The sequence below is a fragment of the Callionymus lyra genome, chromosome 9 (genome assembly GCF_982586985.1).
Source record: "Callionymus lyra chromosome 9, fCalLyr1.hap1.1, whole genome shotgun sequence".
Lineage (NCBI taxonomy): Eukaryota > Metazoa > Chordata > Actinopteri > Syngnathiformes > Callionymidae > Callionymus > Callionymus lyra.
This window is the reverse complement of record NC_141826.1, coordinates 24133615-24155436: the sequence shown is the minus strand read 5'-3', so window position 1 is coordinate 24155436 and position 21822 is coordinate 24133615. Positions and strand designations below refer to the sequence as shown.

The window sequence follows — 21822 nt, the reverse complement described above, 5'->3', positions numbered from 1 at the left end:
TTCTCGGGCCTTGACCCAGAGACACCTCAAGGGATACCAAAAAACACGAACATTTTATGAAATGATTTCTTCTTTTTTTTTTTTTTTAACATCCTCTTGGCGACCAGCGAGTCATGGGCAGATTTTGGGGGAAAATGAAAACAGAAATCCTGTGTCAAGGCTCTTCAAAGAAAGGATGGTAGAAAAGTATGACATCAACTATTCCTTTGTCCACATATCATTCTTTCTCTCACACACACACACTGACTTACTCTTGCCAGGGATCATGCTGGAGTCCATCTTGGAAACTATCTGGAGGCCCCGGAGCCACAGCCGACCATGGAATGCGTCTTTGAAAAGCGGCTCCTTCTCCCACTCGCTCCACTCATTCCTCTGCAGTGGGTTTGAGTCACAAGTTTGGCGGAAAAAAATGTGGTCGAATCCGCTCCCGAATTTTTTTTTTAAGTTCCTGCTGTTGTGGGGGAAACGAACACAAGACATAAACACACGGACCGAACGTAAACACATGGAGCTACTGCGGACATTTTAATAGATCTGCGTTGGAACAGAGTCGTTATGTGCGTTTTACAGGAAGAAATCTGAAGGAAAAAACAAAACAAAAAAAACATCTCCATTGAAATACATTAAAAAAAAAAAAACAGCAATAAAAATTCGCATAGAAAAAAGAAGAATTTTTAAAAATAATTATAACAAAATCAAATTAGAAAACATTCATTACAGTGACGCTGGGATCCGTTGAATCAGTGGGAATGATAAAGTTTCCTCTAAGTGTGTGTGACACACGTGTGCGATCGTTATAGTCTCCAGTGTGTGTCGCTCCTCAGCTCCAAGATCGTGTTCACGGAAGGTGTATCTTCCTACACACACACACACATACACACAAGTGTGTATCCATACATGTGTTAACACAACAAACTAATACACAAACCCATGTGATGACAAGACGCTGGTCCAGTTGGCACTTAATAAATCACAAATTCCCATCATGCATTAGCGATACAAAAAAAAAAGCAAAGTGGTCATAAACAATGTGTTACAAACAAATTATTTCTGGAATTTTAAGAGTGAGTGCACCCCGTGTGTGTGTGTGTGTGTGTGTGCGCGCTCAGGGTGACCCATGAAGCTCTTTATAAGTGAATGTGCTCTAAAACATGTGGAGTCTCTGGAATGATGAGAAGCTATTGTTAGCTTAGCGCTGATGTTAGCCTAGCGCTGATGTTAGCCTAGCTTGAGCGCGAGGGCGCGGCCTCCAGCAGCTCCTCCAGCGAGTCGGCTCCTTCCATCGCCGGCTGCTTGTCGTCCATCTTGCTCTTCTTGAGGGGCAGCTTTCCGGGCGAGGCCGCGTCCTCCTGCATCAGCTCTTTGGCCAGGATGTTGGTCACGGCGTGACCGGCTCGTCTGTGGTTGGCTGAGAGAGGAAGTCGTAGATGTCAGCGCAGCAAAAATAAAGGTCAGCTTTTATTCCAGTTTTTTTTTTTTTTAAAGTGAGTGATGTCGTCCGGGCTGCACAACCACAGGCTGATGTACTTTATGAGCGTATAAAACAAAACAATTAATACACAACAGTGTGTTGCAAAGGGCAGGGCCTATTGTGTTTGACTGCATGTACGTGGCCCTGATGAGGCTCGTAAAAAAATATTAAACTAAAAAAGCCCTTTTAGCCAATTATCACAAAATAAATAAATAATAAATAAAATAATAATAATAAGTAGTTCTAATAAATATAATAATGAATAAAATAACAATAATAACTAAAATAAATATAATAATAATAGTTTAATAAATATAATAAAAAAAGAATTAAAAATAATAATAATAACAAAGGATAAAGAAAACACAAAAAAGCAATCATAAATATAATAATAATAATATAAAAACACTAATAAATGAATAAGGAAATTAAAAAAACAGTCATACATATAATGAAAATAATATATATAAAAAACAATAATAAATGAACAATGAAAAAATATATATATAATAATATAAAAAAAACAATAGTAAATGATTAATAAAATAAAAAAGATCATAAATAAAATTATAATAAATCAATAAAAATAAAAACAAGCAAATATAATATTAATATAAAAAATATAATAAATGAATAATAAATAAAAACAAGCAAATATAATAATAATAATAATAATAATAATAATATAAAGAAAACAATTATAAATAAATTATACAAATAAAAAAACAATCCTAAATATAATAATAATGATAAAAGAAAAAACAATAAATGTATAATATAAATAAATGAAAACAATAATAAATTAATAATGAAAATAAAAATAAAATCATAAATATAATAAAAATAATATATAAAAAACAAAATATAACAAACATAAATGATTAATCTAAATACATTAAAAAAAATCATAAATATAATAATTTAAAAAAAAAGAAAAAAAAGGAAATTATTAATTAAATAAAAACGATAATAAATAAAATAATAATTAATCAATAAAAATAAAAAATATAAAAAATATAATATTAATATACAAAACTATAACTGAAAAATAAAAAAATCAAATATTACAATAATAATATTAAGAAAACAATAGTAAATAAATAACACAAATAAAAAGACAATCATAAATATAATAATAATAATAATAATAGAAAAAACAATAATAAATGAATAATGTAAATAAATGAAAACAATAATATAATAATAATATTAAAAAAATAATACAAATAAAAAAACAATCATAAATATAATAATAATAATATAAAAAGGCAATAATAAATGATTAATAAAAAAATTTAAAAACCCAATCATAAATATAATGATATTAAAAAACAAAGATAAATGATTAATAAAAATAAATAAAAAACAATTATAAATAAAATAATAATATTTTTTTTTATAATAAATGAATAATAATACATTTAAAAATATGATAAATATAATATGATAATATATCAAAATAATAGATTTTATTTGTATAGCACATTTGGACAACAACATTTTAAAGTGCTAGTTTAAAAAATATATATAATAATAACATCAATTCATTAAAACAAGACAAAAAACATTACAATATTAAAAGTTATTTATTTAAAAAAAAGAATAAGCACCTCCATCTGTGGAGCTTTGAATTGTATTTAGTACTTGTTTAAGTAAATTAATTATCTTTGTGTCAACTTTATCTTGTCTTGCCAAAATAAAGAAACAAATATAAAGTTTATAAAAAAAATAGCTATGTGATCTCGAGAAAATCTGTTCTTTTTTTTATTTTTATAAATAAACATCTTGTAGATCAATAATATGCTTCGAACGCGTCACTGACCAGAACCAGTCCGCAGTTCCATCATTTCAGAATTGTGCAGCCCGAAATAATTTCAAATGAATTTAGTATTTGCAAACACAAACACACAATTAGTTCACTGCAAACAAACACAGGTCAGTTATTGTTAAAACCACGCGACAAAACCTTCCTGAGGTTCTGAACGACGACGTGAACCACGAGCAGCTTAATGGAATGTTTGGATTAAATGAATCTGGAGCGGCTGCAGCGACTGTCAGATTACCAGGACGGGAAAACATACAGATGGAAGACAAAGGGTGTCGAGCTCAGCTCGGCAGCTTGAAGGGATGAAAAAAACGAGAGCATGAAACCGTGGAGGAAGTTTAACGGAAACACTGGAGTCGCCCAATGGGCGATGAGGAGGGATAAGTGAGACAGAACGTGCCCGGAGGACGCCGTCGTTCTGTTCACTCCACCTGCTGCTTCCCTTCTCTCTCTCGCCGACACTCGCTACTCCTCTCTTTCATCTCCTGCCCTCCCTTTCTTCTTCTCTTTCCTCCTGTGTGGGAGGACAGCTGCGCTGCACGGCGGCCATTTTGAAAAATATAGGTCAGTGGGAGATTGTGTTTGTGCTCAACGGCGCTTCGTAATCTCAACTTTTTCACTCTCGCCGCGTCACGTGTTCGCGGCGTTCGTGACGCACGACGTCGAGCGAAAAAGTTTAGCATCTCATGTGGTTTGAGATGCTAGCGGTTAAGACACAAAACATGCATGTGTGCAACGTCACGGCAAACAAAAAAAAACAGGGCAGACGCGTCAACAGTTACCGGACAGGTCTCCAGAATTAGCTGCGACAGAGACACAATCGAGTCTGGAAATAAAAAGAAGGAGCAGATTCTTACATTCCGAGAACAGATGACTTTTTGTAAGCAAGAAGAGAACGACAGTATCTCCAGATTCACAAATAGCTAAGAAAATCCTGATCCCAGATTCATCCTGTTGTATTTAATGAGATATCTGCTTAGTATATGAATATATACTGTATCTTTGTATATCTAGTTATACAATGTTATATTGCGTTTTATTACATTTACTTTTACGGGGATATATATATTTATATGTATATACATTGTATGATTTAATAATTTTACATTAATACATATTAACATTATATGTATATATATATATATATATACATATAAGTATATACAGATATGCATGTAGTGTTTATATATTATGTGGTTATATGAATATCTGTGTAGCAATAGTTGTGCAACAAACTGAAGAAAAGTTAAAAACTATGAATTTAAACACATTTTTTTACCTTCCTGCTACCCCCTTTCAAACTACATTGTTATCATCTTTAGTTTCAGTTTTTTTTCTTTCCTTTTTGCACGTATAAAAAGTTACATATTTTAGTATTAAAAAAAGAAGTCACGTGAGCTCAGGTCAGGACACCTAAAAAATAGGAGATGACCCTTCGTTACATGATACAAAGTGATGACTTGAATTTCATTTGATTATTTTTATTTGATTATTCAGTCATGATTTAATAATAAAACTATCCATACTCCAATATCTTGATCTTGACTTTTAGAAGTTGAATCTTATTCAGTTTGGTAGTACAACCAAAAGAAGAAAATGTCATAAACTCCTAGTGAGGATGAGACCTTGAATGCAGCACCGATGACTTCACTGCAAAGTTGTAGATGAAACTTTTTTTTATTTTATACAATACTTTGTATCCACTTTAATTTAAATAAACAAGTTAAAGTTGACATGTATCTTTTGTTGGTTTTAGATTTTACTACCAGAAAAAATAGAAAAAAATTAAATAAGATATGAAACATATTATACGTTTATCTTTCTATTGTGTAACAACCAATTCAATGTAATGCTTACGTTTTTATTTACATATAAAACACATTTGAAAAGAAAATGTTGGTTTTTAACGATCAGCTTTTTAAAAGAGGAATTTAAATGAATAAATAAAAGATTTCCAAAATCAAATATTTCTTTTAAGAAAACAAATCAAACTTAACGTGTTGACATTCAAGTCATAAACACAAACCTCCCGTGTAAATATCAGAGTTCGTTCCACTCGAGCAACATGGGAACAAGTCTCTGTTTATTGAAGTCGAGACGTCGCAGCTTAGATTCCTATCGTTGTTTAAATCTGCAGTGAAGCAGCCCGAAGTTCTGGTCGCGTCACGGCCGACTTGGTGCCGACAGTTTGATCTCCCGGACAATATAAACTCATTAATAATTAAATTAAACTCTTCAATTCAGAGTTCAACTGAGGTTTACCGACATATCTTCATGCTTTAAATGCATATTCTTGCTTCAATCTTCAGATTTCCATGGATTTCTGTCTATTAAATAATCAAAATAACGCATTTTCTCGCGCACGATTAAGGATCTAACTTAAACACTCCCCAGAGAAAGTGTGACACGCTGCACTCCCTCAACATGTGCCACACAGGAAACTCGGTGCATGCGTGTCGGATCCAGATCTCGGCGCAATCTGGCTTTTGAGTCAACGATCCATGAAGCTGGCGTGATGCCTGGACTCCCAGCGCTTGGAAATTAGGCGTCCAGACGCACAACAAAGGCTTGTTTACAAGTAAGAAAACGAGAGCGAGAGAGAGAGACCTGTGGCATAAGAAGAAGTGAAGAGATAATCTGGCATAGATTAAGCCACAAAGCACTTGATGACTTCCTGTTAAGAGAAAAGCTTTACTGTGCGCTGTGGACGTGCTGCTTTTATGAGGGAGGGGGAGGAAACCTGAGGGTAATGAGAGAAAGTGTGTGGGGCAGCTGGAGTTCACTGATTAAACCAGAACTCAGCACTTTTTGTTGGAGTGAAGCTCACTCCTCAAGATGGTAAACAACATTTTCATGTGGTACTACATGATAATAACAGGATGTTTGCCAAACGTGCGTCTGATGAAGCAGGGTTGGACATCGCCCTCTTCAGGCCAAACGGGGTAGCACAGGCAACGTGGTCATAACAGGGTTCCTGCACCTTAAAGGGACAGTTTCACCAAAACATTTCCTACTCACCCTCGCTGAGTAAGGGTTAGGATTTCTTCTGACAAATCTGTGTTGTTTTCGAACGTTCACAAGACTGAAGCGACCGGTGCTTACCTTTGTTTGTTCAAAAAACACTTCCTAATACTTCCTAATACTTGTACTGCTAACCTTAATAAAAATCATTTTGAATTACCCTGAGGTACTAACTAAGCTAACAACAAGATTCAAATAAGGATTAAATGAAAACTATTCAGAACAATTTCTCATGACGGGGCATTAATAGAAAAGGGAGATAAAGAATATTTGGTAGTTTTTTTTTACCAGGGATTCTCTTCAGTAACTCAGAAAAGTATCAGATGACTCTGAAAATAATCCCAACCCTAAATCGACATGAGGATGAGCGGAAAATGTGTGACATTTGAATTCAGTGTGAACTATCACTTAAATGCAAGTTAAATTTAATCCTTTAAAATACTTTTTAATGCCATTTCAAGGTTTATAAACAACTCGACAATCAACGGAAATGTCAGATATATGGGTTTAGGGACAATTTTACTTAAATAAAGATGACATTAAAGTCCACCTTTAACTTTCCTTGACTCCAATCCAGCAGGTTTCAGGAAACAAATCTACACAAAGTAGAATGTCCCTTGAACAAGTTGCCCGTTATCGCTTTCAGCCATGAAGAAAAATATATTACAGTAGTAGTATTACGTGCATCTGGACTGCAACCAGTGTTTTGTTCTGCTGTTGTGATTATTTTTAAAATGTATACATTTTACCAAATATTCTGAGACACGAAACTAACCACAAATATTACTCATCTTTTGTTCACATTTTAAGAAGTTTGAAATATTGATTTAAGACGTTTTATTGCAGAATAAGGCCTTATTTTTCGAATAATTAATCTAATGAGATTTAAGACCTTTTCTTTAGGATCAATGTAACCCTGCATAAGGGTCATCCACCACCTGCTGCTATTGGTTGTGTCTGCAGATAAACTCCGACAATGTCGTAAAATGACTCGACCGGGGAGCACCGGGGGGGTTATTGTCTCGCTAGTAAGTGTGTCTGTGACGTCACAGTTGCTACAGCGATGGAGAGATCGATCGTCTTTGTGGGGGGGGGGAACATCTGTGAGAGCACCAATCTTCGGCTCTTTCTTCTGGTTGCGGGGGAGCGTCTGCGAAGCGTGTGCCCCCTTTGTTTGCTTTGGTAACTTGTTCTGGGGGCTTCCCTGTTGTGATTGGTCGTGCTGGCATAAAAGGTCGCGACCCAGCAGATGGGTGTTTGGATCCGTCATTCCTGTACATGAACAAATCTCCGGTTTAAAAAAAATAAAAAATTTTGCTGATAAGACAGAGATTCGGACACACCCCGGCCTTGATGGCGAGCGAGAACTGATAAATAATTCAAGGATGTCTGCGTTCCCGAGGAGAACACGTCTGTGTTTGCATGTGATGGTATGTCCGTGTCAGAGGAGCATCTGTCGTGCGTGCGTCTGAATGGTTTCGGGGGTTCGACAGCTGAGGGGTGCCCACAGTCTGTCTGCTCCATACAGCCGACACAAACACGCTCAAAGTGAGCTGCGGCACAGGTCAAAGGTGAACGGCGTGCACCCTTCCGAAGCCTCGTGGCCCGACCATTAAGTCCGGCAGCTGTGACACAATGACCACGAAATCGCAGCACAATGGGCTGTTGGTGACGTTTGCGTTTTCATTCCTTCAACTTTGTGGACTCGCACAGCTGCGAAGGATGTTTCTGTTTATCCTCCGACGTTTTACTGCCTGTTTGTGCTTCGGTTCGTCTAATAATAGAAATCGTCTGAAGGCAGACTCTGAAATGGTTTATTTTCTCTGACAATATATTGTTTCAATGTATTTTTGTGACTCGTTCCTGTCAAACACATAATAAAAAGGTGAAAAAAAAACGACATCTTCGTGCCAAGTTAAAGATATCATTCATTACCCAACTATGTTTAATCCATTTTATTTTATATTAAATAGTAGATCCTGATTTTAATGCAGCACTTTGTTAGTTGAAAGCTATTAACTATACTTTTATTTACTGGAAACAGGATTTCTTAAATCTTTCCTAGAGAAGCTTGAGGATAGATTTTGGAGACAAACGACTGAGCGAGGTTGCGATTATGTCAGAGCGAGATGTGTGTGTTGCCAAAGAATGTCCATATAAAACGTGCATACATCCCTCAGCCTGCAAACACAAGGATAAAACACCTTATAAGGGGAAGTATTTTGGCCATAAATGAGCTGCTGCTGGACAGAAAGCTCGACTTACCACCACTTTAATCACTTAGAAAAGCAAACAGGGGTCTTACTAATTCATTTTAAGGGTTTGGGTTCTTGCTGTCGCAGCCATGTGGGGAGAAGGAAACGACCAACAGTAGTGTGCAAGATTTACAAGACCTTTAAGAGGGCCCCTGGACTTGTTTTTTAACATTTCCTCCTCTTAGCTCCTCTACTCTCCACATCCATGATGAGTATGATCAACATATTCCCATCATCAGATCGTGACTCAAACAAAGAGACACTATTGTTGAAGCAACACTGAAGGACAATGAAACGCAGAGAGACTGGAGGCAGCTTCACTCTGGAGTACACGGCTTCACATCTGGCTTCTATTGGAAGGAGGATTGGGTTTCACATTTTCTCCTGCAGCTCTCTTGTTCCCTCATGTGTGAATGCACGACCCACAAAGGCACTAACCCGCGCTCGCCACCGCACACACTTGCACGTCCGGAGGTGTGGAATCCGTCTCCACATATGGTTAAAGTAGGTTCATAAAAGTATAATCTTACACTGGGATCGTGTTGCAGGAGCTACAGGACGTTTGTGGAGAGGGCAAATCCTGGCTTGATTTTAACAATTCTTGGGGGGTTGGAACTTCCTTTGAAACTAAGCAGCCACACACATATCTTCACAGCTTTTTCGGGGTTAAAAACCGACACTTTATGCTTCTATTAAACACAGAAATATTATAACATTCCTTCCAGAAATCATCAGCATCAACAATTGTTCTAAACTTAAAGCACTGGAGCTCTCACAAGAGCTGTAAGCTACGCTTCTACTCAACTCTTTGGCGACATGTGTGCGACATTTTCATTCAAAATATCAGGTTAGTCCTGCAATTGTTGTCCAGGAAATAAACCCAAATTGACCAAAGATGTTTAGTATAAATCAGTCAAAAATGATGATACTTTAATCAGTCAATTGACAAGTTATTCTAAAAATATTCAAGTCACTCATTACAAAGTTCTATTTTTAGACCTTTCAGAAACATGCGAGTCTTCTTGTTTTATAGTAGTTTAGTTTTAACTATATTCAGTTTTTTTTTATATTGCAACCGAGAAAAACTTTGGATAAAGCTATTCGTATATTTATTTTTTCAATTTTATTTCATTTTTTTTATCTCATCAGTATATTTGTAAGTTTTATACTATCACACACAGATTGTTTTGTATACGCCACACATGCACAATAAGAAAAAGAGAATTACAAGATTATAATGAATTAATTTAAGGCACTGTTCATGTTCTTCATTGAGAATGTTTGTAATATGAGATTTTCTTTTTGTTAAAAAAAAAGTGGTTATCAAGATAAATACAACAACAACAACAACAACAACAGCTACTTTCGGCAAGAAACTGCTCCAAAATAAAGTTTTATAGGAAGTTGTGACTTGAACCTAATGTTTCTAAACTATATTCAGAGAAAAGCCTGTTTGCTTGTTCAGCTAGTTTTTAACACTCAAACTTCACACTTATTGTCACAAGAAATTGAAACAAGAAATACGAGATACAATATGATATCATAGATGCAAATTACAAATTATTTCTGACTATTAACAAAAGAGAAAATTGACTAAAAATTCCAATAATTCTTGACTTTATTTTTAAACTGACCTTAGTGTTTCGTTATTGAAATATTTTTTTATATTTTAAATAGCAGTTTACTCTCACATTCATTTAACCAACTAGTGTAAACACAAGAGTGATAAAAAGTATAAGAAATACATTAAAGTAATAGAAATATAAGAAATATATTATTTAAAGTGATAGAAAGTATAAGAAATAAGTGATTTAAAGACGTGTACCTGCTTGGCGAGGACCTCGTTTCCTCCTGAAAGCAGCACCAGACTGCAGAGCTTCCAGAAGTCCATCCATGATGCCGGTCTCGTCACCCCCTGCAAACAGATCATAATCCGTTAATCATCCTTCAATACATTTGGATTTTTTGAGTTTCACAACAAAAGGTCAGACAAACATCCTGTTTGCACACGTGGGAACACAGTGTTGCAGCCACGTGGTCATGTTGGTAACTTACCATTAACCTACATGAGCAGTGACCCAGTTTCACGCTGCACTTACCAGGCTTATGACCTGTACATCAGAGGGACACGCCCTTCAAATCAGAGACAGTATTCAGCTGCAGTCGACAAGAGTTAGAGCTCATCACTAGTGTTGGTTCATAAATTAAAATAAAAATCACTTTTTTTTTAAACTTACATAAAGCTGTATCTATGTGGCAGACATGGGAAAAGTAGGACTCAGGAGCTGAATACCGCCCTTTGACTGTATATATGTTGCCCCCATTATGTCAGCGACAACTAACAATTATATTTTGTATTAATTAATGATTTTACTCTAAATAAAACTTGCTAAAGTAATATGTTTAGGACGTTTTTTTCCACTTTGGAGAATATTTCTGGCCCCTCAAAATAATTTGATTGAATATTTTATTTGCATTATTTATTTTATATATTTTTTTATCATTATTCCCATATTTAGGTTTATTTGATGTTTTATTAGAGTATTTCTTCCATCACATTTTGCTCTTCTCTTTTGGCTTGACGGCCCCTCACAGTCACAATTTATAATGGGGCCCCTGAGGAAATTTACCTGCGTACCATTGCTATATAGTAATAAAATAAAATAACAATACATTTTATAATTAAGGCGCCTCTTACAGCTGTAGTGAAAAACAACAGACAGAATTAAAAAGTTAAGAGGTACAAATGAGTTTAAAAACTATACTTTAAAAGAAGAAACTACTAGGCATGAATTACAGTAACTAAACTAGTAGTAATTGTAAGTTAGGAAGGTGTTATTCTACATTATTTCATTCTAATTCTATTCTCTAAAGTGACTTCTTGAAGTAACCAAGCTGGGCTAAAGAAAGAGGATCAACTGTAAATCTCTCTCAGGACAAAAAGTGAGATTTATTTGAGTGTCACTGCCTAAGCAGATGGTTTTAATTGTATCCATTTTAACCTGGAGCCGGGGGTCTGCGAGGGATACACAGAGGTCAAGGGTCGGAGGTTCACGTCGCCACCTCCCTCAGTCACACACTTTAAGATACAATAATCCTGCAGACAGATGGTTCTGCAGTGTTTGCCAGTCAGTTCCACAGCCCACGTGCACCACTTAACGTCGAAAAGAGGAAACTGCACAGCCGGCGCACAGGAAGTGGGTCATGTTTTCCTCCTCCTTCATGGGAATTACAACCAGATTTTTTTTTTTTTCCATTCGCCCATAATCACAGGGTTTGGATGAACCAGCAGAAGAAACGCACAAACATAATTCTACATAAATACAAGTTTAAAGTGAACAAAATAATGTTTTTGACTCCAAAGCCTTTAACTAAAAATAAACAATGAGATCATAGATAGAACAGAAGGCGTAGAGGTCTATGATTAAACAGTAAATAAAGGTATATAAATCATGTTAAAAAGATTATTTTTAGAATTCATACAGTACAATAAAAAAAAGATATGAATATAATATAATGATTATGCAACTTCATCTTAAGCAGGTCAATAGCGCCTCTAGTGGTTCAACACACTATAGAAACAGAGAAAATCCGCTGGAATACAGCAGTTAATGAAAAGTAAACACTACAGTTAGTGAGTAAACCAACCACTCCCTCTCTAGCCGCCTGTTCTCTGCCCCTCCCGAGATAAAAGTCTAATCCTAACCACAGCATCTGCTGCTCAACTCCTCCCCTCCCCCAACAACCACCGGCAGGACTCATGCGTGGAGCGTGAGCACTCCTAGTGTCGGTCGGAGGCATACGAGGGGGGCGTTGACGAAAAACACACAATCACAGCGACGCCATCCCACGGCAACTCTCACGAGCGGCAGCGGCCTCTATCGGCAGCAGGAGGGAACTGCACATGATTCCGGGTCGTGAGAGAAAGAGAGAGAAAAAAAGGACGGAGCGATGACTGAGGAGGAGCAGAGAGCCTCAAGAATAATACTCTGAATTAAAACAATGATGTTTTCGGTTCCTATTAATATGATCTATGATCATCATCACTCACAGGGGGGATTCCACTAGTGACCTCGGGTCTGGACTGGGAAACAGTCGACCTTGCGTGGGTTAATAAGCAACACAAAGTGTGAGAGCAGGTTGGTGGGAAACAAAGACTCTGAGAGGAACGAGGAGAACAAAGAACAGATCAGTTCTCCTGCACCTGAACGTTGGTAAAGTGGAGGAATAAACAAATCCAGGGACAAAGACCAGGTGCATGTGTGGGCACTTGTGGAGTGTCATTTCAATAAAGTTATTTGAATGAGTTAAAGGTCAAATGCCTGGAGTTACCACCTGTATGCAAATGTGTCGGAGCAGAGATTTGAACAAAGAGTCTTTTGTGCTTCACTCTCCTGCTGCTGAATATGAAACTTGATGGAAACGGATATTTTATTTTTAAATTACTGTATGGATTATGACAAATATGACAAATATAATATTTACATGTTTTATTTAAAACGTTTATACTTGTTTTGTTTCTTATATTAACGTTTTAATTCCTCTTAATGAATAAAATGTTTTTTTTATAACTTTTGAAAACACAAAAGGAATACAAATGTATATGTAAATAATAGCTAAAACCTTTTTGCTGCCTTTAATTTAATTAATAATATTTAATCTTTACCTAAATATTTAGATTAAGCTGATATATATATATATAATTATAATATTATTATATTACAATTATATAGATAAATAATAATTCATTATAAATATATACGTGTATATATATATATATATATATATATATATATATATACGTGTATATATATACGTGTATATATATATATATATATATATATATATATATATATATATATATACATTAAATATTTTTATTATATATTATAATTATAATATTATTATATTACAATTATATAGATAAATAATAATTCATTATAAATATATACGTGTATATATATATGTGTATATATATATATATATATATATATATATATATACATAATTAATTATTATTTATCTATATAATTACAATATAATAATATTATAATTATAATATATAATAAAAATATTTAATGTAAGCACTTAGCAGTTGTGTTGAAACAACAACTTTGTGTTGATTTAAGTGTGTGTTGTTGTGATGCGTGACTCTATTGTATCATCAGTGTGTGTTTGTACAAAACTCTCTTTTCATTGAAATATTGACATTAGAAAATGATCTTAAGCTCCGCCCACTGAAAACACTGTTTCAACATGTAACTTTATAATTTGCTCTGAAATCTGGGCGGACGAGAGGTTACAAGAGTCCATTAGGATGTAATAATGGCTTCACTCCTCCTCCAGCTGTAATCACACCCCGCTTTGTTTATACAACCAGTCCCTTGGAGGCGGAGACTTCCCGTATGGATGCCTTGCTGTGGTTATGGTCAACAAGATTTAATCTCCAGAACACATCACAACAACACACACTTAAATCAACACAAAGTTGTTGTTTCAACACAACTGCAAAGTGCTTACATTAAATATTTTAATTATATATTATGATTATAATATTATTATATTATATGGATATTAAATCTTGTTGACCATAACCACACCCACTCTGCTCTGATTGGTCGATCATGAAGGTTTGTCACTCGTATCCATAAGGGAAGTCTCCGCCTCCAAGGACATGTTGTATAAACAAAGCGGGGCATGATAACAGCTGGCTGGAGGAGGAGTGAAGCCTTTATAACATCATAAAGGACTCTCGTAACCTCTCGTTCGCCCAGATTTCAGAGCTTTATAAAGTACCGTATTTTCCGCACTACAGTAAGGTAAGGTAAGGTAAAACTTTATTGATCCCTCAGGAGGTCTCCTTTGGGAAATTGTTTTTTACCAATAGCCAGCAATTTTTCATAAACAATAAAAAATAATACATAAAAAAATAAAGTAAGAAGAACATAAAGAGGAAGAACAAGATGACACAATCTAAGTCTAAAGACAAAGACAAAGAACATAGGTCAAGGAAAAAAAACAAAAAAAACAACAAAGACAAAGATACAAAGACTAACATGGAACAGAACATCCAGATACTTTCACTCCACTCCTGCCCCCGAACTCAGAATTGTACAATTTAATAGCCCGAGGGATGAATGAGTCCCTGAGTCTATTTGTTTTGCACCTGGGTAGGAGCATTCGTGCACTCATTCTGCTTCTCTGCTCACTGATGACAGTGTTCAGAGGATGACTGTCATCATCCATGATGGACAGCAGTTTGTTCAACGACATCCTCTCAGCAACTGTCACCAGTGAGTCCAGCTTCATTCCAACCACAGAACCAGCCCTCCTGATCAACCTTTCCAACCTGTTGACACTCCTCTTGGACACATTTCCACCCCAACACACCACAGCATAGAACAGGACACTGGCCACCACAGACTGGTAGAACATGCAGAGGAGCTTCTTGCAGATGTTAAATGATCGAAGCCTCCTCAGAAAGTACAGTCTACTCTGAACCTTCTTATACACATGGTCTGTGTTGCAGGACCAGTCCAGTTTACTGTCCATCCACACACCGAGGTACTTATAGTTGTCCACTATCTCCACCTCGTCGCCTCTGATGGACACTGGACGTGGCTTTGTCCTGGACCTCCCGAAATCCAAGACCAGCTCCTTGGTTTTTGAGGTGTTCAGCTGCAAGTGGTTCCTCTCACTCCAGTCCACAAAGTCACGTATCAGACTCCTGTACTCGTCTTCGCTGTTGTCCCTGATGCATCCAACAATGGCAGTGTCGTCAGCATACTTCTGGACGAGACTCAGCTCTGAGTTGTAGCAGAAGTCTGAAGTGTAGATGGTGAAGAGGAGAGGGGCCAGTACTGTCCCCTGAGGTGCTCCTGTACTGCACACCATAGTGTCAGACTTGATATAGTATAAGGTGCACTTAAAAGCCAAGATAATTTTCTCAAAAAACAACAGTTCCCCTTATAATCCAGGGCTCTTTATATATGAACATTACCTGGTGGATGACCTGTTCACTAACACTTGACTCATGACTCTACCCCGACACGCCGTGGTCGGGATTACTTCTTTGCCTCATCAGGGGGACTAGGATTTACGACGCACGTCACATCATGGCGGACGTCTATGCCGTGATATTACTGCCACCGGTTTGAGCGAGTGCGTTCAACATGTCATACATGCACATAAAGTTTGACTTTATCTGGCTGTTTCGTCGACGTTCCCTTTAGCACAGCTTTATCTAGTGGTTGCATAACGCAACCCCAGTCAAACGTTTGACTGTATCTTTTATTCTATGCGCATTATAATCCGGTGCAAACTATTTATGAAAACACTTCTAAAATAGGCCATTCATTGAAGGTGCGCCTTATAATCCGGTGCGCCTAATAGTGCGGAAAAATACGGTAATAAGTGTAAAACATGGTCATGATGAGGGACTTCATCTTGGAGAGGAAGAACATTCACTACATGTCAGGAGAGTTGATTATTAGTTGACCTTTAACCCTTGTCAAATCTGGGTCAAGGTGACCCGGAGGCCCGAAAATAAATATGTTTGTGGTATCACTTGTGTTGCCTCTGGGTCAAGGTGAATCCTCGTCAATTTCTGGAAGCCAGAGAGGTCGTTGAACTTGACCCAGAGACAACACAAGGGTTAAAGAGTTGAAGGTTACATAGATCAACAAGGCAATTATTATTAATAAAGAAAATAAATGGAAAGACAACCTTTGGGAAAATAAAAACAGAGAAGCTTGTGGACGAGCAGGAAGTCCAGGAAGACTTTTCATTAGGACACAAAGAAACACAGGACAATATATATATACATATATACTAATAAAACACACTAAAATGTTTACACACAGGCTGCACATGAAGTCTATGCTGGCTCACTAGTCCTGGCAGTGTCGTGCACAGAATGAAGGGAAAGAATGCACTCAATCTAGGTCAAAGCAGGCAGAGCAGAGGAAAAAGTGCCTCTGAGTTGCCAATTGGCCAAATGCGTCTATTGAATTGAAATCACTTCAACTTTTAGCTCTAAATCGGCTAAACAAAAAGTTCAATAATGGACGATGGAAGCTTCTCCTCACATCCAGAGAAAAGAGGTCAGCAAGTTTATCATGTCCTCCGAAGAACTCTCTGAAAAGATTCATTGTTGTTGTTTTTTTTCTCCAGCAACACGCTGGTCATCAACATTGAATTAACTCTGGTCTTTAAATGTTTCCCCTCCTCCTCCTCTCTCCTTCTCTCTCACACACACACAGACAAACACACACACATTGATTCAAGTGTGGACTCTGACTGCCCCCAACAGGCACATGAAGGGAATGCAGACATGGCGGCTGCATTTTTCTCCTCATGATAACAAACCTGGGGGCGGATGAGTGACATGTTTGCTTCACCTGTGTTGATATCCAGGAGCTGGTTCCGCTTCAGCTTCTCCTCCTTCTCCTTCTCCGCCTTCTCTCGGGCCAACTTGGCTTTCTTGATTTTCTCCTCGGCCTCTTTTCTCTTCTGGTTCTCTTTCACCGCTTGCTGTCGGGAACACAAACAAATCAGCCTACGTGGAGAGAATGTCGGCCCGCAGGAAGGGAGTTCTATAAACTGCAGATCAAGAGAAACGGAGGATGTGTGCAAACACAACTTAATAACAGACGGTTCATCATAACAGATGAAACAAGTTATGATCAGCAGGAATCTGTTTACACATCAACAAGCTGAACTGCTGAGGCGAACACACCTGGAACATGTTTTTGAAGTTGTTGAGGTCGCCGAAGAACTCCTCCGCCGCGACCTTCCTGGGGTCGAAGACAAAGTATTCCCCCAGCTCCAAGTACTGCTTCTCCATATTCTTATGCAGCATGTCCAGCTTCTCGTACTGCTCGTGGGAAACGCTCACAAAGTTGTGAGAACATGAGGTCAAGGGAAATATCGTTTACCGTCATCAACCCTTAAGATATATTTTTTTATTGGTGATCATTAGCTCGACTGATCAGGATATCGACATCTTCTCCACAAATTGATCTTTGTCGCTCTGCGGAGGAGGGAATGTTTCCAGGTCCTTCTCCAGGCTTTTAATCTGACGACCCATCAGCTCCAGGTTCTTCTGGATCATCTCTGCCGACACTGTTCGTGACAGAAGGAAAAAATACAGTTGGTAAAAACATTAGTGGCTTGTTGACACATAGCCGGGCATTTATAAAATAAATATTATATAAAAAAAACAACAACATTGTTGAAAAAAAAAGTTGTCATTGACATCATAGTCAAGCAGTGTCATTATAAGGGTTAGGGTTCTATTTCTATGGAAGTGTATAACTTCCATCAGAATATTTAATTGTTAATTGTTAATTAATTAGGTCTGTTCTAAACGTTTGATTTTAAAAATATATATTTTAATTCAATAAGGTCTGTATTGAAAGTTGTTTCTTTTACTTTTTTTATAAAAAAGAATATTGAATATTTTTAAAACGTATTCATTTTATTAACACAAACTTGATTATCTTTCCAATAAATACATTTTAAAAATGTTCTACATTCAATATTTCTTCATTTGTAGCCTTTTAAATTCATTTGGTTTTTTTTTTGGTGTTTTTTTTTATTATTAAAACATGTTGGGGGGGGGGGGGGGGACAAAGATGTGTCTTATTATAAACTCTTCTGCACAAATATGTGTTTTGCAATGTCTTTATTCCGTGGAAAAGACTGATCTGGGAACTCTTTCTGGGAAATATGCAGCTTGTTTACTCGTACTTGGTGTGAACCTTTTTCGCTGTTCACACCGAAACCCAGATTATTTTCAATTGCACAAGACATAATTGAAGGTTTAAAAAAGGGCATCAAAACAAGGAAGTCACTCCTCAAATACATGTTAAATTCTCCTTATACGTAAACATACCGGTGCAGAGTGTGTACAGCACGAGGTAATATGAGGGTTTATACAGACAAGATGGAGGATTTGAAATACCTCTGCTGGCTTTTTCCACGTGGATGAGCTCATCTGGAAAGCTCATGATTTCAGGATACTGTTCTTGGCACACGTCAGCCAGGAAGTGAAGAAGCGTCTGCTTGAGATCCGCCGACTTTGTGTCCCGTAGCTGTTCGAGAGACAATGTAACGAGACTTAAAATGATCAGATGAAGACAACTTCACACAGGACGTTCTGTAGAGCGTAATCTGACAACATCCAAGTCATATTAAAGTTATTTTCTTAGCACTTAAACTCATCTAAGAGGAGATAGAAAACAAGGCTCGTTAACTACTTATAAGAGCCGAATTTAAGTTGTTAAAATGTGCATAAATGAAAACCTATTTTTATTTCACAGCTTCCGTCTGATCGCTGGACTGTGGGAGGAAAGCGGAGTGCCCTGGTGTTTCTCTTTACCTTGCACAGGTATGATATGTGGAAGCCAAACGACTTCCCGTTGCGTGACCCGGCGTTCATATAGTTCCCCACCAGGAGGATGATCTCAAGGAGTTTGGTGAAGGAGTCGCTCTTCCTGAGCTCCTCGCAGGCCGCCGTCACCGACACCACGTCCGGCTTGATGTTGTTGATCTGCTCGTCGAACTGGATCTTGAAGAGGATCGCCTGTAGCCGCGGTTTCAACCTCTTCACCGTGGACATCTGGAGGAGAGGAGGAGGAAAAAAAAACACTTTTTCTTCCAAACAATAATGTTCACGGTAGAGAGAGGAAACACGAGGATAGTAACAGGAAGTACATTTTATTCTGGAGCAGGAAGAGTCTCTTAAGGTGATTTAAAGGGAAGGAAACAAGAGATAAGGGGCCACTAAAGATGGCTAAAAAAAAGTTGTTTTGATGCTGTATGCGGTCGTTTCACTGCACATTACGACAGATCTTTGTCTCGGTCACAAGGCTACAATTCATCAGCTGTGGTGTGACTTATCCATGCGTCATTCCTGCTCCTCATTTTAACGTCCGTATCAGACGTTTCACCAGTCAGGAGGCCACTGAAAGCTATTAGTATCTACTTTATTTTATCTTGTTTTTCTTGTCCTCACCACGACTCCGAACTGCTCCGACTCGGCCATGTCTTCGTACTCGTCCTTCATCTCCCCGAGGTCCTCCAGCTGTTTCGGTTCCGGCATCTGCTTTATCAGGTTCTGAAGGAAAAACAAAAAAAAGGGAAAATAAAATGCTTTATCGCTCTCTATGGCAACAATGTCATCCCTTATCGGGGAATGTTCTGACTTTAATTCCATCTCCTGCCCCTGAATGTTCCTGATAATAACAACATGATATCATGAGTCACTAAAGGAAAACAAGAAAAAAAGAGAATAAATTTGCCTAAACTTCTTAAGACTCGTCTGGTGTGTACTTTTTTATTTATCTGTTTTAGAATAAGAAGAAGCAGCAGAAGAAGGTATAATTACTAAACTTGATATTACTTGCTCATTATTTCGAGGCTTTATTTTACAGACAGAAATTTGTTTCTTTCTCAATATTTGGATTCAAAATTTAAACTTTTCATTTGGTAGCTGTTGTAGAAATCTTCTGTATTTTTACTGAAAAGAGTAAAAATGAGTGCAAGATGGTGCAGATTGTGCCTCTCAATGTGGCAAAATAAGTCAAAGTCTTTCAAGTATCGGGTGCACGAATAAAATATGCTCCTATGAGGACACATTATAGAGATATTCACTGATTTTTAACACACTTTATAAAATAAATACTTGCTCAATAAGACTTACCGAAACCATCGACTCTGTGAGAACTTTCTCGTTCACCTCCAGGATGGAGCTTTTAATCTCTTCGTACGGGACGCGGAAGGATCCCAGGAAAATAGCTGTCGAGACACAAAAATGAACTCCATTAAACCTCAATAAAAACCCAGTCAAACTGTCGATTTAATTAATACTCACAAAGGTTTTGAGAAATCTTTGCGTCGATCACCTTCAGCTCCTTCACTTTCTTCTTCTGCACTTGCTTATTTTCATTTTGACCGTCCTGCTCCTTTTTAGCTGGGGAGTCAAATGGAAAAAATGATAATTTTAAACACTTTCATTTCTATAAAAACAAACATAAAAACTTATTTAGTGATGCTTTTAGGGCTTGTTAAGGGACATGACTCAAGTCTTCTTTAAATCACACGCTTATACAGTAATATGGCGTGACAAAAGACAATGTATGACACATTCACACTTGGCAACGACACTTGTGATAAATGTGCTCGGACAAGGTCAGCGTTGTTGCCGTCAGGGGGGTTTTGCGAGTCCGAGGTCGACTGTGTAGACTCAGGCTGGAGTACGTATGTTGGACCAGATTCAACCCGTCACCACCGCTCAGTCGGGAGTTTTGACTTTCTTTGTTTTGCCAAACATTTACGTGCACATCATGATTAACGCAAGATGACGCACGTTGTGAAATAAACACATTTAAATACAAATAAACTCTAATAAATGCAAAGAGTCCAGTTTTAGAACTTTCTTTTCTGCATCTTGTGATACTCATTATTCTTTCATAATTTACAAAAAGCTTATATTTTTCAACAAATACTTTCGAGCGCAAGCATAACTAGACATCATTTCAAAATAAAAGCATCAAAAGAGGAGTCACAAAAGTCACAAAAAGTTGTGTATTGAATACACATAATAAACATCCATAATAACAAACAATAAATAAGGACTGGATATATTTTTGTGACATGAAATATTAAGATGAAAAAAAAAAGGGTCAAGAACAGGCTGTACTTGTCACTTAAGGACGGGAAACGAAGATGGAAAGCCACAGATACGAGAGTATAAACGGTCTTTATATTCCTCCATCAAACGCTGCTTTGTCTCCACGGAGACCAATCACAGGGACAATCTGTTTAACAACTCCCCGCCTCGTAATGAGTTCATCATTTCTTAATTTAGCCGCTGGCTGGGAACGGGGAGGCACACAGAGAAATCAATTGACAGAGACATTAAGGTCCAATTTGTCTCCAGGCGATTAACTTAATTTCCGTAAATCTTTTTTTCTATAATTCATCATTTAATTTAGAAACTTTCCAAAGGTAATATTTCACAAAATGGGTCAGCTGGAAAACAATAAATATATTAATATTTTCCTAAATGATGACAGATAACTTAAAGAAATATATTGAAAAAAATAATTGATTCACATTTTATATTATTTAGCTGTAAATTAACTCATTTTAATGATCAATTTCAGAATCAAATGGGAAGGATTACTGCAAAAAGACACATAAATAGTGTGATTAGGATCCCACTCAGGAGTAAACAGTGTTCAGGT

General features: G+C 37.0%; 1 protein-coding gene across 1 annotated transcript; it reads right to left on the bottom strand.

Moving 5' to 3' along the window:
• Positions 1-512: 512 nt before the first annotated feature.
• LOC148072336 (protein diaphanous homolog 1-like) lies at positions 513-20545 on the bottom strand. Its single transcript, XM_087799970.1, has 10 exons — positions 20448-20545; positions 20277-20371; positions 19590-19691; positions 18954-19193; positions 18537-18666; positions 17571-17695; positions 17310-17474; positions 16972-17104; positions 10398-10487; positions 513-1408 (listed from the first exon to the last, which is right to left on the bottom strand). Exons 2-10 carry the CDS (start codon positions 20283-20285, stop codon positions 1224-1226), a joined length of 1179 nt encoding a protein of 392 aa, XP_087656096.1. The 5' UTR covers positions 20286-20371; positions 20448-20545; the 3' UTR covers positions 513-1223.
• Positions 20546-21822: the final 1277 nt, after the last annotated feature.